This window comes from Lytechinus pictus, chromosome 6 (assembly GCF_037042905.1).
Source record: "Lytechinus pictus isolate F3 Inbred chromosome 6, Lp3.0, whole genome shotgun sequence".
NCBI classification, from domain to species: Eukaryota; Metazoa; Echinodermata; class Echinoidea; order Temnopleuroida; family Toxopneustidae; genus Lytechinus; species Lytechinus pictus.
The window spans coordinates 7,532,727-7,553,257 of NC_087250.1; the positions used below are offsets into that span (position 1 = coordinate 7,532,727).

The following is a 20,531-nucleotide window of genomic DNA, read 5'->3' on the forward strand; positions in this document are numbered from 1 at the left end:
TGATGTATGTATTTTATTTTGTATATGACATGTATGAATTGAAGTTGTTGACAAATAAAAACTTCTTAATACAAAAAAAAAACCACCACTCGAATAAGAAGACTGTCGTTATATTGTAAATATCATCCGCTAACGTAGAACTAGAAAACAAAATCGGTTAGCTCTAGTGCAACGAGCCACGAGTCTGATAGTGATACACAAAAAATTGTATCTTCGGCGACGTGCATGAAATATGTTTTTATTACGACTGGTACCGAAGTCTATAGTCTGACCATTGATTGATTGGTTGAGCGTGAGCGCGCGCGTCACAGTATGGGTCAAAAAGTTGTTTTTCTTCGCTAGATAATCGTCCATTCGTCCTGTTGTCCAATTCAGAATTCCTTGGAGAATCTTTCATTTGCAGTTGTGTGATATTAAAATTAGGAAACTGAATATGGTGATAGCGAACCTGTGAAGATCGTTTCAATTACCATCTTGCGAATAACGTCCTTTAGTGTGTATAGTCCGTACGTACATGCACAGGATATACGTCCTTAACCGACCAATCAGAGAATGGCTAACGTGCTGTCTTTAACGGGACGTTAGCGAGCCGTCTGTGTACGAGGAGAAATAAAAAAAATAAAAAAAGTTAAAAAACTCCTCGAAACAGACGGCTGCCAGCTGTCTATAGGATACACTGCCATACTGACACTACTGATTACTGTGTCTGTACATGTCCATCTACGATACACACAGAGACACTGCACTCACGCACTGCCACTGGCATCCAATCCTACTCCACAACCACACACTACGACTACGTCAGACTCTGACCGCGCTGACATTTACTACTCTTCTTGGGGGCAACAGAACAAGGAGAACATCAGAATACCTGATACTCATATTATTCAATGTCATACATGTTTCATACCTTCACTCCAAGCTTTATTTCTCGGGTCAAAAGACAATTTCTGTCGCCGTCGCGGCTCCGCAAGCATCGCCATCTTGTCGGTGCACGTGGATCAACTAAAAATATGTAAATAAATCTAGCTTCTTTATCAGACTGTCTGAATAATAGAAAAATAATTATTATTTGTTTTTTTAATTGTTTTTTATTATAAATGGTATCAAATAAGAACAGATATATTTATCAATCGTAATTATGAAATTCCTTTATACTTTACAAAGAAATATACATAAATAAATATTTAGAAAATGACCCTAAATGCCTTGTACCATATTTAAATTTATGAACAACTCGGTTTAAATGTCCGTACCTTCGTCCAATCAGAGCAGAGTATTTGCGAAAGCGGAGATCTTCATCGGCCAATGAACGACCACTATTCATTGAATACCGGCCCGCTGTTTTTAAATGCACAAAAGATCGTCAGAAACAGGCGATCGCAGCTGACTTGATCGACGCATTGAAATTGTCTGCAGTTTTTTGGACAAATTTTGAAATATTTTGGCTTAAAATATTAAGATGGCGTCAAGACATAAGGAAGATCTCAGAGTAAAGGAAGTTCCTGATGTTGTTACAGATCCATCAACTGGAAAAACATACACAAAAGGAAGATTTTTGGGCAAGGTAACTCGTGAGCTTTTTTTTTTTCATTTTCAGTTAGTGTTGAGTCGTGTTGCCTGTTGAGCTGTGTGTGTGTGAATAGTAAAGTGACCTGCAGCTGCACTGCACTGTGCACAGCCACAGTGCCAGTGGAGTGTGAGGTTTTGCGTCATTTGAATGGAGTCAGGAAATTGTGTTGAAATTTAATGGATTATCAAAATAGTGGAGGTATCAGTTAAAAGAGAAGAAAGAGAGGGGGCACATATCTGCGTACCGCAAGGTTAAACGAAATAAAAAGTTAGTTAACCCGAGTGAAATGAGGCAAAAATTAACATTTATTTTAGAAAACTCCACAAAAATTTTGGTTGATATACTTTTTTAAACCAGGCCAAGACAAGTTTATAATTAAACTTGTTACTGTTAGGGGGATTGGAATTTGGAACAACTCAACCTCGCCTCCGCCTCCAAAACGGGGCTGAGCTGGATCTCATTCTCAGTTTCTCACCTGTTTCGTGAAGACGTGATTTTTTTCTTCATAATTTTGTGTTCATTTATCTTCATTACGATATTTCTTGAAAGTTGAAACAATTGTTCAAGCAAGGAATCAGCCGGATCATCCGCCCGGATGGTACTGTAATTCTTTCTATCTTGACTAACTTTGTTAGAATGTTCAGTATTAGAAGGTCTGTTTTCATTGAAATAACAAAACAAGATCTAGAAATAGAATCATACTGTTTTTTTGCAAAAAAATATTAGAATTGGAACAAATTATGATTTTCTTGCAAAAAAATGTGGAAAGTCATTTTCAGATTAAACTAAAAAAAAAAGTGATCAATGCCCAAATATGAGACCATGATCATGACTTATACATCACACTACATAATTAGCATGTTAGATTTCGATCAATTAAGATTTTATTCACTCTATCGACCCCCTCTCGGGTACTATGAGGTATGACTATGAGAGTACAGCATATGGATATTATGGGTCAATTCATATCAAATCAACAAATTTTCAGACAATTTGTCACCCGACCCCCTCCGATCTTCAAACTTGTGCCAGGAGTAGCTGCTCCTCTGTGACTTATTCCATCACAAAATTGAAACTTTAAATAAAAAATTGTAAAGAATGCTTTGGTTGATTTTCATGAAAGCCTCACCAATATTTCTTTTTTTCAAATGATTGTCAGGGTGAACTTCCCTTTTTAAAAGTGATCTACATCACATGTATCTAACAAGACAAACAACCCACCTGGCCACTTCCATTAACTAGTGGATTTTATAGGCAAAAAACTTCTCTTTTGTAACTCATGTCATCAGTCGTTCAGCTGATATTTTCAAAATAAATCCCCTGTCCATAGCCCAAGTACAACACATTAAACAACACATACCTAAATGTTCTTTTATAGTTATACATTTTGGCTTACAATAGTTACATGTAATTTGCCGAAATTCCCCCCACCGCATGCGGAGTAGGCCTTGGAATTATAGGTCTTTAGAACCACAGGTCCATGGTGGAACATAAGGGGGGGGGGATATTTTACAACTGTTGAGTTCCTAGATTTATATTTCTCCCTCATTGTCAATGTGGGCCACAGTGTAAAGATGTTAACTTGCCCAATGCCCCAATCCATACCCTACTAAAAATACCCCAAAAAAAATAATAGATGTGTTCTGAGGAAAATCCATCAAAGATTAAGAAAGTCATTATATTTTTTTTTTATTTGTGACATATGATCTCAGCTGCCCCAATACAAAATACATAAATTTCAATTTTTTTAACGGTTCATGATGACTTCAACTTCTTTTTTTTTTTTTTCTTTCAGAAGCAGGTGTTAAATGATTTGTATGTTGATATACTAAAGGACTCTAATCAGGGGTGTGAGAGTTCAGATTTTTATCTGATTTTAGATTTTTTTTTTTTTTTTTGATTTTCAGCTTAATTTCAGCTTATTTTTTGCCTTCCTCTGTACAAAAAGTATGGGAGCTCTTTCTATTTCAGACTTTTTCAATACTCTTCAGCTTTTTTCAGATCTTTTTATTTGTGACCACTCACACCCCTGTCTAATTTAAACCATTTTCAATTCTTTTAAGAAAATGACATTTCATTGATTTTTTTTACTACAAGATGTACATGTACAGTGTAGGCTAAGATAGCTGTTACCCCTTTCAAATGCACCTGTGGCTGTACTGAGCCATTACATTATTTTTTTCTTTGTGTCTATACAGGGTGGTTTCGCTAAGTGTTATGAGCTGACTGATGATGCCTCCAAACAGATCTACGCTGGCAAGGTCGTCTCGAAAGCCCTTCTTGTCAAACCTCACCAAAAAGACAAGGTACTATATATCATGTTACACTTTTTTTTTACACAGGGATTACCGGTAAATGCTGATTCTTGCTGAAGTAGCTTTTTTTTTTTTTTTTTGGATTTTGTGTTTATTGAATCGACAATATTTTTGAAATGTACATAAAATTGAATACAATTCGACACAAACAACCATGGAAAAAATAGGGGAAAAAAAGGAAAAAGAAAAAATGCTATATGGTTAGCAGGTTATTCCCTTCAAATTTGGTAGCAAGTCATTCCCTGGTTTGTATAAACTTCATGTTATTTGTCAGATTCAGATATAACTTAGCATTTATACCTAATATACTGTCTTTATTTCTCTTTCAAAAAAAAGAGAGAAATAATAGACAGCATTTAGGAATTTGGGGGTAAAATTGGAGTTGCATGTACCTGTACTGTATTTAACACTGACTATGGTATGTGTGCATTCCTGCACCCTGTATACAGCAGGGCCCCGTCTTACAAAGAGTTACGATTGATCTAATCAATCGTAACTCTATGGAAATCCATCAGTGTCATAATTTTTTCTACAGGAAAGGTGCACAATGTCCTTTGTAAACAAAGAGAAGCATAATGAATTTTCAAGACAACGATGAATCAGAATGCATGAATATACATCATAGTAAGAAAATATTCTGAACAAACATGCATTATAGACGTTGACATTGCTGGCAGTCCATAATTGTGATCGATCGGATCAATCGCAATTTGTATTAAAGACGGAGCCCAGCCCAGGAATGCTACACTCCTTTCCAGAAAATGATTATAGAATAGCATTTAAAACAAATGGTAGGGTGACAGTACAATTGGATACAGTAATCAATTCTTCAAATCTTCTCCATTATGACCAAATTGTTTACTATTGCAGATGACGATGGAGATCCACATTCACAAGAGCCTCCACCACCGTCACATCGTAGGCTTTCATAGCTTCTTTGAAGACAAGGACAACGTTTATGTGTTACTGGAGTTGTGCAGGAGGAGGGTAAGTGAATGTGTCTTGTAAATATATATACAATGACTTAATTAAAGGAGAATGAAACCCTTGAAACCAGCTGAATCCATATCAAAGAGAAAAATCAAAGAAACATATTGTTGAAAGTTTGAGGAAGATTGAATGAATAATAAGAAAGTTATGAGCATTTGAATATTGAGATCACTAATGCCATGTAGTTCCTCCCATTGGCAATGCGACCAAGATCTGTGATGTCACACACGTACAACTCCCTCATTACTTTAGTACTTATTTCACTTATATTCTCACTTTTATAGAGTCTATCACAAGGTGATGTGTTCTCTTTATGAGAGGACAAGTACAGAGGTTTCACAACATTATATCATTGATGAATCGTTTGTCATATGATTAGAATGAGCAAAAAGAGATGTTTTGGGGTATATTTTCAGTGTCCAAAAGGGGAGAGTTGTTCATCTGTGACATCATAGATCTTGGTCGCATTGCCAATGGGAGGATCTCCATAGCATTAGTGATCTCGGCATTCAAATGCTCATAACTCTTCTATTGCTAGTTCTATTTTACTCAAACTTTTATTGATCTTATTCTTTGATTTTTCTGCTTTCACAAAAGTTAACTTGCTCCAAGAGTTTCATTCTCCTTTAAGTTATGATATCATTCACACTTTTTCTGCAATGTGTCCCTGTACAACATGACAGACTTCAAACCATGATACATATAAAGCCATGACACAGCTTACATGTATGTTGTTAAAGGACAAGTCCACCCATCCAAAAGTTGATTTGAATAAAAAGAGAATCCAACAAGCATATCACTAAAAAAATCATCAAAATCAGACGTAAAATAAGAAAGTTATGACATTTTACTTAAATCTTTGTGAAACACCCCCCTGGTTTATTAAGTCTCTTAGTTTGCTTATTTTCACAAAACAATTATATGCACATCCTGGTCGGTATGCAAATTGGCAGACTGATGATGTCACCCACTCACTATTTCTTTTGTATTTTATTATAAGAAATATGAAATATTCTAATTTTCTTCTTGTCAAGTGAAACAAAGTTTTATTTCTCCCTGAACACATGAAATTACCATTATTTTAACAGTTTATGGTTAAGTTGTTCCTTATTGTCAAATCTGTAAAAAATTGAAATATTGTATTCAAACAATAAAAGAAATAAATAAATAGTGAGTGATGGACATCATCGACTCTCTCATTTGCATATCGCTTAGTTGTGCATTTAACTGTTTTGTGAAAAAATAAGCGAAACTTAAAAATGTCAGCTTTCTTATTTTACATCCGATTTCGATGAAATTTGCTGTGTTATGTTAGTTAGATTTTTCTCTATTTATTCAAATCAACATCTTTCTGGGGTGGACTTGACCTTTAAAGAGAGCTCAAAACAACTAATGTCCGTCGCTGTCGTTATTGGCTGATTCTCTTCATTTACTTTCTCTCCAACAGTCGCTAATGGAGCTTCACAAAAGACGGAAGGCGATCACTGAGCCAGAGACTCGTTACTTCATGCGGCAGTGCATCCTGGCCTGTCAGTATCTGTCCAAGACGAAGGTGATCCACCGTGACCTCAAGCTTGGTAACCTCTTCCTCGATGACAACATGGAGATCAAGGTCGGCGACTTTGGCCTTGCTACCAAGGTCGACTTCAGCGGAGAGCGCAAGAAGTAAGTCCTGCGGAGGAGACGTGTGATTTTACAATGATAGGTCATTTATTTGTCTATTGTATTTGTGATTTAGGTATGATAAGGCATCAATAATTCTTGGTTTTCATTTTTTTTTTCTGGGACACTCTGTATAATGATTGTAACTTTTGATTTTTGTTTGATTTTTTTTTCTTCAGGACGTTATGTGGCACTCCCAACTATATTGCCCCGGAAGTGCTATCCAAGAAAGGTCACAGCTACGAGGTTGACCTATGGTCACTAGGGTGTATCATGTAAGTCTTTTTAAAATATTCCTTCTCAGGGTAAATTGCCAACTTGTCCACTCACCAGATGGCCTACCTTCGTTTAATCTAAAGCCATTACGTCCAACAGCCATTTGGTCCAATTATCACTTTGTCTAATTAGACCAAGTGGTATATGGACTAAATGGCTATTTGACCAACTGGTTATCAGACGAAACAGTGAGTGGATGAAATGGCAATTAGACCATGTGGTCAGTGGACGAAGTGATGGTAGACCAAATGATAGTAGACGAGTTGGCAATTGGACGAATTGGCATTAGACCAAATGAAAATAAACCCTTCTGAGATGGTCATTGGTTTGTGCAGGTCCTATATATTTACAGATGAAAACAGGTGTAAAGCCATTTCGTTAATTGGTCAGACTTGGAATTATAGGCAAAATGGAAACTTCTTGTGTACAATTGCTCATTCAACTTGTAGAAATATTTTTAGACATTGATAATTTTATTTTCAACTTAGATAAGGTTTTTGCATGTACATGTAACCACAAAACAAAAGTTATCTAGCCAATCAGTCTGTTTCAGTATAAAAGACCAATTATTTTGGTCTTTTGTGGCCCAAGCGTTGTGGCCCAGTGGATTAGTCTTTTGACTTTGAAACAGAGGATCGTGGGTTCGAATCCCAGCCATGGCATAATTTCCTTCAGCAAGAAATTAATCCACATTGTGCTGCACTCGACCCAGGTGAGGTGAATGGGTACCCGACTACCCGGCAGGATTAATTCCTTGAATGCACTGAGTGCTGAAAGGCAGCTCGAGCTAAAGCCGGGGTAATAATGATAATAACAATGCGCCTTGGAATATATTTTTTCTAATCTAGATAGATGGCGCTGTATAAATGCCTGTTATTATTATTATATTGATAATTTTTTTCAGTTTTCTGATTGTTGCTTCTAAGGCAAGTAAGATTTTTTTTTTTCTTTCTTTCTTTCTTTTTTTAACCATAATTCTTTTCCTTTGCCTATTACATATACTTGCTCTGTCTTTATTCAATAGGGACAGTCCCTATTTTCGGGAAAGAAGTCAATCAATTTTCATCCATAATACCCCTATTTTTGTGAAAGTTAATTTCCATAGGGTTTTTTAGAAAATTTAACCAATGTCTCTATGTATTAGTCTAGTTTTTTTTTTTTTTTTTTTTTTTTTTGGCTGTAATCCTTTGTCCTTCTTTATGGACTTGCACTGTTTTGATCTGTCCTCCAGGTACACATTATTGGTTGGGAAACCCCCTTTTGAGACCCAGAGCTTGAAAGACACTTATCAACGAATCAAGAGGAATGAATACAGAATACCATCCAGTGTCGGTACACCGGCTCGCAATCTCATTGTAAAATTACTCAAGGTAAGTAAAGACTTTCGTAACGATGGTAATAATAGTTTTTGTGCAGTACTTGTCACATGATATAACAACTGGGTCCCGTCTTACAAAGAGTCACAATTGATCCAATCAATCGTAACTCTATGGAAATCCATCAGTGTCCTAATTTTTTCTATAGGAGATTGGCACAATGTCCGTTGTAAACAAAGAGAAGCACAGTGAATTTTCAAGAAAACAATGAATGCAGGAATTTACACTATAGTTGGAAAATATTTTGAACAACCATGAATAATACATGTTGATGTTGCCGGCCGTCCATAGTTGCAATTGATTGGATCAATCGCAACTCTTTGTAAGACAGGGCTCTGTAGTATATAATGTGATATGTATCTATATCTGAATGATTGTTTTCCTATTCTCATTGCATGTCCATGTAAACACTATGACATCAAACTTTTGAAAAGAAGCTTTGGACAGATTTCTTGCATTCTCTCTCATCCCCTTGTCATTAAATCAATCTAGAGTTTTCAGATCAACCCTCTTCCGAGATGTACCCTACCGCCTCGGCTCCCCGTCGCCTATTTTACTATGGCTAGGAATGTATTCTTACAAAGCCTGTTCTTATGTAAATCAATCTTTCCCTTTAGAGCGATGCCCAACAGAGACCACCCATTGATTCCCTACAGGATGTATTCTTTACCTCAGGGTACCTACTGCCTCAGCTCCCAACCATCTCACTATGGCTAAAATCTCTTTTTCCTTCTTCCCCTGCAGAACGATCCTCAACAGAGGCCGCACATTGGCGTCCCCCTCCAGGACGAGTTCTTTACCTCAGGGTACCTACTGCCTCAGCACCCAATCATCTCACTATGGCTAAAACCTTTTCCCTTCTTCCCCTTCAGAACGATCCTCAACAGAGGCTGCACATTGACGTCCCGCTCCATGACGAGTTCTTTACCTCAGGGTACCTACTGCCTCAGCTCCCACCCATCTCGCTATGGCTAAACCCTCTTTTTCCTTCTTCCCCTTCAGAACGATCCTCAACAGAGGCCGCACATTGACGTCCTCCTCCAGGACGAGTTCTTCACCTCAGGGTACCTACCACCTCAGCTTCCAACCACTTGTCTTACCATGGCTCCAAGGTTCCAAGTGCCAGTATCCTCATCCAGAAGACCTTTATTAGAAGTCCAAGCACAGGGTAGGTCTATTCAACCATTGTTCACACCTAGAGCCACATACTTATCTTGCCTCTGTCGCTGAGTGCAACTTCTAGATACATGTAGATGTCCCCAGTGGCGGATCCAAGGGGGGGTCACATAATTTATTGGGGGTCTTATAGGCCCCCACCCCTTGTCAGTCAGCCCTGGGGCCCATAGCAGGAAGAGTTATGTTTGAAGGCAACTCAAAAACTCAAGCAGAAGTCCTTATTGTACATGCGCATTTCATTGGTTGAAAGTCATGTTAAGATTTCTAATTTCAAGATAGCTTTGAAGTATAAATCCCGAGACTATTGCACTTCCTCTATGAAATTTCTTATAAATATAATGTCTCTTCGATGCGTACATACTTCCTGCATTGGATGTGTGTCGCACATTTTTTTTTTAAGGTTCATGGTGACAATATTTTTTCCCCTGCTTTATTGTGATTCCTTTTGGGGGGGGGGGTCCACAAGATCAATATTGCCCAGTCCTAAGACAGTTCATACTTTGATGACAATGTTGGCTGCCTGCGTTCTTCTTGTAGATGAGAACGTCCCTCCCAGTCGTGAGCAGAGCGGGAAACCCCGGAAGCACAGCGAGCGCAAAGAGAACGGCAAACCAAAGGTTTTCCAACCCAAGGAAGATTACCTGGCCAGTCTGAGGACTCATCTGCTCAGTGTGGTATCCTCCAAGCCTCATTCCAAGGCTGACGTCAGATTAGGTGAGTAGTCACATACCGATGGATCAACCTCGAGTCAATTCTCCAAGGCCGGTCCACAGGGCGTCTTCCCAGTCAAATAGTCCCAGGAGATTTGTCTTGGACAGAGTCACATGTATAGCACGTATCATGCAATCATCTCTATGCACTTCCAAAGAACTTTGGAGATTTGTGGATCATGTGTTATCACCCTTGCTTTTGGCCAGCAAGGTTTTTTTTTAAGCGCACAATCATTTCCGATTCTGCTCTAGTCAATTCTACAAGGCCAGTCAACAGGGCATCTTTTAAGTCCAGAAGATTGTTTTAGTCTCAAAAGATTCATCTAATAGGCAGAGTCACATAGCGTATATCACACTGTCATCTAGCATCTGTATGCGCTTTCAAAGGAACTTTGTGTTATCACCCTGGCTTTAGCCCAGCAAGGTTTTTTTTAAAGCGCACAAGCATTATTTTCTGAATCTGCCTCAGTCAATTCTCCAAGACCAGTAAATGGGGCCATCCTCTATCAAAAACAAATAGATTTCTTTAGTCCAAAGAGACTTAACTTTTGTAGGCAGAATCACACTCTTAGTGCATATCACGCTGTCATGAGTATGTGCTTCTGAAGAACTTTGGAGATACATGTATCACATTGGCTTTGGTCCGGCAAGGGTTTTTCTTTTCTTTGCAAAGTATTTCTTTTCAAGGAAATAAGAATTCTAGCCAGGTCCCCATGTACACCCACCTAGATCAAATGCAGCACAATTTGGATCAGTTACTTCAATGCTGGAGGGAATCAAAGTCATGGCTGGATTCAAACTCATAACTCTTCCAAAGTGGTCATAGGCTCAATTTCCAGCCATGGTGTGTGTTCCTGCAGCAAGAAATTTACCCACATTGTGCTGCACTCGACCCAGGTGAGGTGAATGGGTACCTGACAGGATTAATTCCTGGAATGCACTGAGCACTGTTGATAGCTCGAGCGGAGGCCGAGACGAAAATAGTTGCTCTGTGTATCTGGCAAAGAATGCTACAGGTGCCCGTTGCATAAAACTTTTGCCATAAAAAAACTCTGGCAAATTAACTAAAACTGTGGCAAACAAAATTATGCCATTGAAAATTACACATTAAAAAACTCTAGCAAAAATAATTTGATAAGAGTTTTTTATGGCAAAGTTTTATTCAACGGGTCCCCTGTTAACAGGTGTATATTATTCAGCCATTATCGTTATTTTCATAACTAGACTTCCACTATTAAATATCGGAAAACAACTACTAACACTATTTATTTCTGTTTTAGATGAAGCTGAGGACCCCGCAGCAGTGCCAGTCCTTTGGGTCAGCAAATGGGTCGATTACTCTGACAAATATGGTCTAGGTTACCAGCTATGCGACGGCAGCGTTGGCGTTCTCTTCAACGACTCGACAAGACTTCTACTCCATGCCAATGCAGAGTGAGTGTTATACAGATATCATATTGCCTTCCTAAAGGTTGAATATAATGTTGAATTTATGAAATTAATGGTCCATTGATAACTGCAAATCTTTTCATCTGATTGGACAGTTTCAATAAATCATTGTGTCACATTGGATAAGTTTTTTAAAATTCTTTTTTTAATTGGAGAATCTTTTTAGAATTCTTGTATTTGTTTGCATGAGAATAAAATTTGTCTTTGATTTTATTTTCACTGATTTCCCCAAATGCTTTGTAAAATAAAGTCCTCGGATCTGATTGGAGGAATTAAAATGTCCTTATCTTTGATTTGATAAATTTTTTTAAATCCTTGTGTGTGATTGGATGAGAATAAAATTTTCATTTGATTTTCTGTTCACTGATCCGCCCCAAATACTTTGTGAATTAAATCCTTGAATCTGATTGGTTGAATTTATAACATCCTTGGATTTGATTGGATAAAAGCAATATTTGCCTTTGATTATATTTTCTCTGATAGATTTGTTAAACTGATAACTCCCAAAAAAAAAATTTAAGTCCATGAATATGATTGGATGAATTTTAAAAAATCTTTGTATCTTGAATGAGAAAGAGTAAAATTGTTTTACTGACAATTTTATTATTGACTTGCTTATCCTACAGCACATTGGAATACATAGATAGAGAAGGAAATGAGAAGTACTGTCGTCTTGGAGCTTACGACACCACGCTACACAAGAAAGTTACCCTACTGAAATACTTTAGGAACTACATGAGTGAGCATCTACTCAAGGTGAGATATTTAATTCAATCATTCATTCATCCATTTACATTTTGATGAAATAGAATAATGATACAATCATATAATATGTCCAGTTAAATTTTTTAACAATAGACATATGTCTGAACATGCTGTTTTGCCGACTTTAAAAAAATGGGGAGCAAATAATGATGCGATACAGGTAAATTATTCTGTTGTTGATTAATCAAATCTTTCTTTGTTTGTCGTAGGCTGGTGCCGCCATGACACCCCGTGAATCAGATAGCATGGCTAGACTACCATTCCTACAGAGCTGGTTTAGGACAAAGAGCGCTATTGTTCTTCATCTTAGCAATGGAACTCTACAGGTATGATACTTTCTTTCCTATTAAAAGCATTGGTTTAAGGTGTACTGTGTGCTGAAAATAATTACATCTAAATAAAAGAGTAAAATTCACAGAGCGAAATGCTGAAAATTTCATCAAAATCTAATTTGAAAATAGCGAAGTTATTGAATTTTAAAGTTAAGAAATTTTTGTGAAAACATTTACATGTACATGCACACTGTCATGAATATTCATTAGGTCATGTCCTCGCTTTCCCTTTTCTTGTGTTATTACATGAAATCATGTTAACTTCTATTTGATATTTTCATATATGTGTGTATGAAATGTTTTCCTTGTAACAAAATAAGTCGCAGCAACGAATATCTTATCCATTAACTCAGTTGTTAATCCACATATTTTTCATTCTTGGTGGACAAAATTTGAATAAGTGTAATATAATTATAATGAAATACCCCAAAAATAAGTGGGGATATGACATCATCAGCTTGCTCATTGCATATTGATATAGTGACATCAGAATAAAGGCGCAACTTGTGTGCATGTATCATGAAATTCACAAATTGACTAGTTATTTTTGTTAATACACTGTATTGTTTTTAAATTTCAGATCAACTTCTTTGACGATCATACCAAGCTGATAGTATGTCCATTGATGGGAGCTGCCACCTACATTGACACCAAGAGAAACTTCCGCACTTTCCACCTAAATCTGATCGAGAAACACGGCTGCACGTACGACCTCTATGAAAGGCTCAAATACGCTGACAGTATGGTCAAGAGCATGATCGACAAGAAAACATCTGCCGTCAAGGCCAACTAGTAAATATGACAGGCTAAAATCTGTTAAGAACATGATCGAAAAGAAATGGTCTGCCGCAAAAAGAAGCTATCAAACTATGACAGGCTCAAATACGTCAAGAACATGATTTTAAAGAAATCATCTGGTGTTGTGGCATATTACATACCGATGGGGGCGTTAGTTTTTGCTATTGCCCTGCTCGAAAAGTAATTGGTTTATAAAACAAATATTGACTGGTCACTTGGAAATATTGGGCCTATAGTCTCATCTTCTCAAGATCACCATTTAAGAGCGATAATTTGTACTATTGTTCTCATGAGCAGTCAATATTTGTATACTAGTAAACCTGTTAGAACAGAGTGGTTCCCATCTCTGCCCACTTTGACTAAAAGAAGTAAGAAGACCACTTTAGGGCAATAATTTTTACTATTGCCCTCATGAGCAGTCAGTATTTGTATACCAGTGAACCTGTTAGAGCAGAGTGGTATCCACTGCTGCCCACTTTGACTGAAGGAAGCAGAGAAGTGTAATTTTTCCTGCATTACTATTTCAACAGATTGTATTTTGATATGCAGGATAATTCACTTCCATGACATCCTTTATAATATCTTGACGAGCCAAAGATATCGCTGTCCACTGCTGGTGATGAAACGCTCATTGAATTTTGATTCTTTCATGTATCTATTGTAAATAAAACAAATAATGTACAGTATGTATATATATATCTTATGTTATTCAATGTTCCCCTGTGGTTCAGTATCGTACGTTTTTAACACAGAATCAATCTTATATCAAAATCTATATGACGACTAACTCTCTAAAAAGCTTGAAGCTCATACGGTAAGCAGTTCTAGTTTTGCATCATTTTATTATTTGAAATGGTCTGCAAAGTGAACAAATGTAGTATATTTTAGTTCTGTGAGGATACAATGTGAGGGAGCCTTTTCTATTTTATCTTCCACATGCATGGTTATGCATTTGAATGGAATCCGAAGTAGAGTTTGCGCACAAGTCCTCTACATGTATGTTCTGGAATTTGTGTCCAAACTTTGGGAGAGGGTATCTTTTTAGTCGATTGGGCTTGTGACGAAGTGCCCCTTGTATTCTATCTCAACTTCTTTTTTGTGTAAAGTTGCTTCATGTTCTTTCATTGTTTAGTTATAGAATCATGTTCTTTTGTTGATTTTTTTTTCTTTCAGAATTAATTATATTTGTTTGGTCTTCTATTTTAAAAAGCAACTTTCTCTTAACTGTGCCCTGGCCCGAGTTGAAGCAAAAATAAAACTTTTTTTTTTTTAATGTTAGATTAATGAAATAGAGTAGCTAAATACACATACCTGCCACTCTGCCAGTGGCAAAATTGCTATGACATCACTACCATTCGGAAACCAATTTGCTTTTATTCCAACAAGGAGGCTTGCGATTTCCTGGAATTTCTAATTTTTTTAATTTTGTACTATTCAGAACTTTGAGAACTGAGAGGTTGGAATATTCTTATCAAAATGCCATTTCAAATTCTTTTCCGAAAGTCGGATCGTATAGTGTGAGCGGGGCTTTACAACATCTTGAGAGTTTTTCAGAAAGAATATGGACAGTGGTTTTACCTACAAATTTGCTCTTAGCCAATCAGATGCAAGGATTTCAGTAGCTTATAACAAATAGTCACTGAAAATCATTGACTATTTCTTTCGTGAAATGCCCTCCCCTTGACCCTTCTGATTGGTCAGGTTATAGGGTCTGCAAGAAATCAACTCATAACCTTGTCCTCTGCACTTTTGCCATGATTCGGTCAGTCCAGAGGCCTGTATCATAAAGAATTCATGGCAACGTGGCTCAATCGGTAGCCGATCACAAACAAGTTTACCGTGGTAGTTGGCAATCTTACCATAGTTGTATAACTCTTAATGAAATGGGCCACTGATTTAGAGCATTGATTCGATGCAATGCATAAGGAGAAGCCTTGTTCTCCGTAGCTTTCTGTAATTATACCCTTTATACTCCTTGCCATGTAAAATAACTTGTACTAGGTCAAAGTTTATTGTACTTTGTAACATCTAAGGTTTACCAAGCGTGTATTCATGGTCATCGGGGATATTCCTAAGATTAACATTTGCTACGCTAGTATCAGGTGGGTGTTTCATAAAGCTGTTCGTAAGTTAAGAACGACTGGTGATCCTTTCTTGTGGTAAATGGTATGTTCATTGGCGATGGTTAAGCGCCTAAGAAAGGTTCACCAGTCGTTCTTAACGTCGCTCTTAACTTACGAACAGCTTTATGAAACACCCACCAGGACTTTACAATAGAGGTGGATGGGGGGCATTTTCCCCTTTTGAAAAGTGAATTCCACCAACAAAGTCCCATGTAATTTGCAATCGGTCGACATTTTTTTATGGCTTGGAATTTTTTGGATAATCTTAGGACTTTGTATCATAGCAGAACGGTACTTTGTATATAAAATACAGTGTTCATGAAGACGTAGTATTGACTTTATTCTGATTTAAGGTTTATAATAATGAAATAAAATCTTCTTGTATTTAAAATTTTGTTTCCTGGGTTTTTTGTCTGTTTTTGTTTTTATTTTATTTTGTTTGGTTTTTTTTTTGTTTTTTTTTTGCTGTTTTTAACAAGAATAACATGCTTCATCTCCTTTGCTTTTGTCTCATCTTATCTTACATGGTCTAATTGCCACTAAGCCAATTTAACTTATTTCCAATAAGGATATCTACATGTATTTTGTCTCAATGTATTTAAGATGGTCTTATTCCACTTAACCACTTTAGGAAACCGGTTCAAAAGATTGCTTTGCTAACATCTACATCACCATCTTTACTGGTTTTCAGAGTAGCGCACCAAACATGTGGGGGGATTGCTTTCCGAAGAACGGTTGTGTCCTCACCTTCGTTTAAAAACTACTTTAACTATGCAAAGCGGTCTTGGCAACCACACCGCGGGTGGTTTTCTAAACTGGTCTGAAGATCGCTTCCAAGACCGCTTTGAGCATTCTCATTACATGTTTCCACTAAACTAGTTTAAAGATCGTTACAAGAACGGGGTCTTATATACCCTCTTCTTGCCAAAGCATCTTTTACAATATACAGGCAACTTTGCCTACGGGGAATCTACTGGGACCAAATGAATATGTAGATTTAAAAGATAATCAAATTAGCTAATATGAATATCCTCTACATCTACAGATTTATTTGGTCCCAGTAGATTCCACTTAGGCAAAGTTACCTGTATATTGTCAAAGATGCATCGGCATTTGAAAGCAACAATTCTACATAATTTTGTGGATCCTTGGAACGACAGCGGTGCACAAAATTTACTGGACCCCACCAGAAATGAACATAATTAAAATGTTCAAGTTCTACCATGTTATAGATATATAATTGTGAAGTCAGGTAATAATATATTACATTCAATAAAGTTTGTTTCTCTGGGCTCGCTAAACATTGTAGAGTTGGGCCCGTATTCTAAAGTCGGGTTTGACTTAAACTCGGGTTTAAAGTTGTGGTATGGATAGCCACTTGCATAATTCACTAACAGTAGAGATATCATATTTCATCTCATTTGGCTCTCAAATCATTCATAATTGTCTAGGAAGTATAAATAGATGATTGTCTTCACCATCGTCGAATCAGAAAAGAGCACAGTTAACATAAGAAACATACAACTTAAGAAAAATTTTGACACCTTTGGCTTCCCATAATTTTAGCACAGAGTTAGACCATGGTCTAAGTTAAACCTGACTTCGGAATACGGGCCTTGTTGTCGACATGAAGGAGTGCATTTTATGGTAGGGTTCACTAACTTTTGAGCACAGCTGTACATGCAGCAAAGCAAGAATGCACAAAAATTTGAAAAGGAAAGAAATACAAAAACACAGCTTTCACGATTTTACCAAACATGGAAGTCATTAGATTTTAATGTCTCTGTACAAATAAAGTAAAAGAACCGAAAAGCGGCTCGTAGAAAAACAAAACGAGAGTGTAATATTCACAACCTGTTATCTATGTACAGAGAAGAGTAGAAAAGGGGTAAAAGGATTATATACAAATATATGCATTATATACAAGTGAGCTCTGTTCACATTCAGAGCAGGAAACGCACAAAAGATACAGTGTGTGAGTATGCTTAGCTAGTAATATCTGTGTTTGTCTGAACACACAGAAGCGTTCACACACACACACAAATCTTAGATTAATCTGAAAGCTTTTCAGATTCACCTGATCGGGGTAACATATGAAATGAAAAAAAAGATAAAACTTGAATGGCATTTTAAAAAACAATTAAAGTCGTTCAACCCAGGTTTCAAGTCTTGTCTGTGGACAGGCCCAAATAATCACAACCACCGCAAATAGTGGGGATTATTGTAGTAGTCACAATCCCTCTCACTGGAATAACCAAGTGACCCCCACATGGCATAATAGAATAACCTTGACTAAGAGGAACATTTACCACACGTGCCAACTTTTCAAAATGAAAAATCTTACTGAAACAACCAAAAAATCTTAATTTGAGGCAATTACAAAATAAAAGTATACTGCATATACTTTTTAAAATCTGAATTTCGCTTTCATTTTCCTCTAGTGAAAGAAAAAAAAATCTTACTAAATCTGATAAAATGTTAATGGTTGGCAGGTTTGCTTTACTAATACAGACAACTTTCACAAACTTTTTGACACATGAATGGCACAGTTACAATCAATGTCAATCAAAATTCCTTTCACAGATCTGAGCCATTCTTCACAACGATTTGTGAATCCCAATCCCAAATCAACTTCCTTTCTCTGATTTCGGCGTAAATTAAACAAATCCTGTGAAATCTTTGGGAGGGAGGAGGGGGGGGGCTGCCATTACAAAGTAAACAAAATGCTCTTACAGAGACTTTCAAAGTGGGCCCTAAAAAAGTACGGTAAAAATAATCCTCAGAACTCAGATCATCTGACAGTTTATTGTCACTTTGCTTCCCCCTTCCTACATGTAAATAATGCTTCAAATATTTGATTTTCATAATAGTGTGTAATTCATTCCCTTTACTAATACCAGGCTTTTGAAAAGTACACAATTTTCCCCCGATTTCTTCACTTTTCATTTAGGTACATTTGTGTACAGTACGAGCCGTGTCCACCTTGTAAATGGCAGTGCCCCCCCCCCCCCCCCCCCCGGATCCCAAGTGATATTTCTGACAAGTCACAGTCAGACTGCAGGTCCGAAGAAAGTGGCTTCTTTCATCCAAGTGATATTCATGACTTGAGATGTTTTGCATATTTAATGAGCTTGATGCGGACCAAAACACCTCTTTTCATTCGGTCATTGCTGCTCTAATTGCACATCGAATTTCATGAATTTGGTACCATTGTAAAGAGGAAGAATCATTCTTTCAGGTCATGTGTTTGGATTTATTCAAAGATTTTGTAATGTAGGTTAAAATTTTGATCTAAAATATGCTACAAAATAAATATTTTCACCTGACAAAAGCTGCTATTTTCACACTTTATTTTTGTTTGAGCCCAAATGATTTTTATATCATTATAAAGCTGAATATGTATGCTTTGAAATGATATAGGTTTCAAAATAAGAATTGGTTTAATCGGGTCAAGATCACACTTTTCATTTGCCAAGTACATAAAGCAGTTTGAAAACAAGAATACTGCACTCTGATTGGTCAAAGAGACCACACAATGGCAAATTCCAACGGTCCCAGTGCCTGGGTTCGTGGGAAGGTCGCACTTCCCATGTGGTAATCTCCTCAAATACCCCGCGCCTGTAGTTCTGTGAACCTTATCCAGCCAATCAGAACTCTGGATTTCATGCAAGTACAAAATTTCAGAAATCTCGTCTTGTACCTTGGTGGGAAAAGTGTGATCTTGACCCGATTAAAAGGTGCCGCATATCAAGAGTGGCATTGTGAGAAAGTACAGAAATTCAGCTTTATGGTGATAGAGATATTATTGAGGCTCAAAATAAAAAGTTTTGCACAATTTGCAAAAGAAAACAGGGGAAGAAAATTCAGTTTTGAGGCACATTTTCGGGCCAGAAATTTACTTATTTAACAAAATATTGTATACAAAATAAATGACCAATATGAAAGAGTAACTTTTACTCTATCTGATAGTGCAATAATATTTCATTTAACTTGAGGTTAAAACAGGTAAATTATTAGAGAAAGAAAATCTCACGAATCACGAGATTTTGCAAGGAGGAGGATTCAGCCACGAGATGATTTGGATGAATCTGGCCTTTTTGCTCATTAGCATAGGGACCTGCGGTCTGACTGGTCATGGTCAATTGACACAGCGTTGCAGATTGTCATTAGAACCAGAAGTCAGAGACAGAAAATTTCATGAAGGTCCCACATACATGGGATTGAACGTACATATTTCATGGAATTGCCCAATAGTACAAAAAAATTTCATGCCCTATCTCTCCATCCAAAAATGAAAATACGAACATCTCCATATGAATGGACAGTACGACAATACGCCAGACGGTGGCCTGTACTTATAGAGAAGAAGAAAAAGAAGAAGAACAAGTTTAATAGTACTATAAAACAGCTCAACAACACATTGCTTATGTTACTATTTATGCCCGAATCGCCAAAAACATGTAGCGACTTCTGTTATTCAGCACATAATTTCCTAACGGTAAACTCTGCATTAATTGAATCTCTTAGAAACCTAAATAAAACTTGTCAATACTTATGGTGCTTGTAGATACTATCACCATTTGCAATAGAATGCGATTTCAGTCACCAGACGTGATCATTAATGTGTCATTCAAACTGAGTCACCATTGGCAATGTATTGCAACAGGCAACCACTAACATGTCATTCAGACGTTACCTACTGAAGCTTTAAAGACAAATGCCATCGACTTGACGAAATGGTAAGATATTTTAGCTTGCCATGTTGATATACTAGCGTTATGTCGTCATGGCGAGATACGCTACACGGCAAAGTCGACTATTAAAAAGTAGTATAAACATGGCGGGACATGTGGTGGACGTATCTTGCCATGTCAACATATAAAATGTCAACTTGGCAAGATGACATATCTCGCCATGTCGACATGCTATTATGTTGACGTGGCAAGCTAAAATATCTTATCATTTTGTCAAATCGATGGCCCTTGA

The 20,531-nt window shown here is 37.0% G+C and overlaps 1 protein-coding gene across 1 annotated transcript; it reads left to right on the forward strand.

The window, feature by feature from the left end:
• The first annotated feature begins 1,355 nt into the window (after positions 1–1,355).
• Positions 1,356–15,936, forward strand: LOC129263870 (serine/threonine-protein kinase PLK1-like). The gene is made up of 12 exons (XM_054901785.2): positions 1,356–1,567; positions 3,772–3,879; positions 4,759–4,875; positions 6,326–6,543; positions 6,720–6,815; positions 8,048–8,186; positions 9,195–9,360; positions 9,906–10,082; positions 11,359–11,512; positions 12,154–12,283; positions 12,502–12,618; positions 13,205–15,936. The coding sequence occupies exons 1-12, from the start codon at positions 1,463–1,465 to the stop codon at positions 13,415–13,417; spliced, it is 1,740 nt and encodes a 579-aa protein (XP_054757760.2). The 5' UTR covers positions 1,356–1,462; the 3' UTR covers positions 13,418–15,936.
• The last annotated feature ends 4,595 nt before the right edge of the window (positions 15,937–20,531 follow it).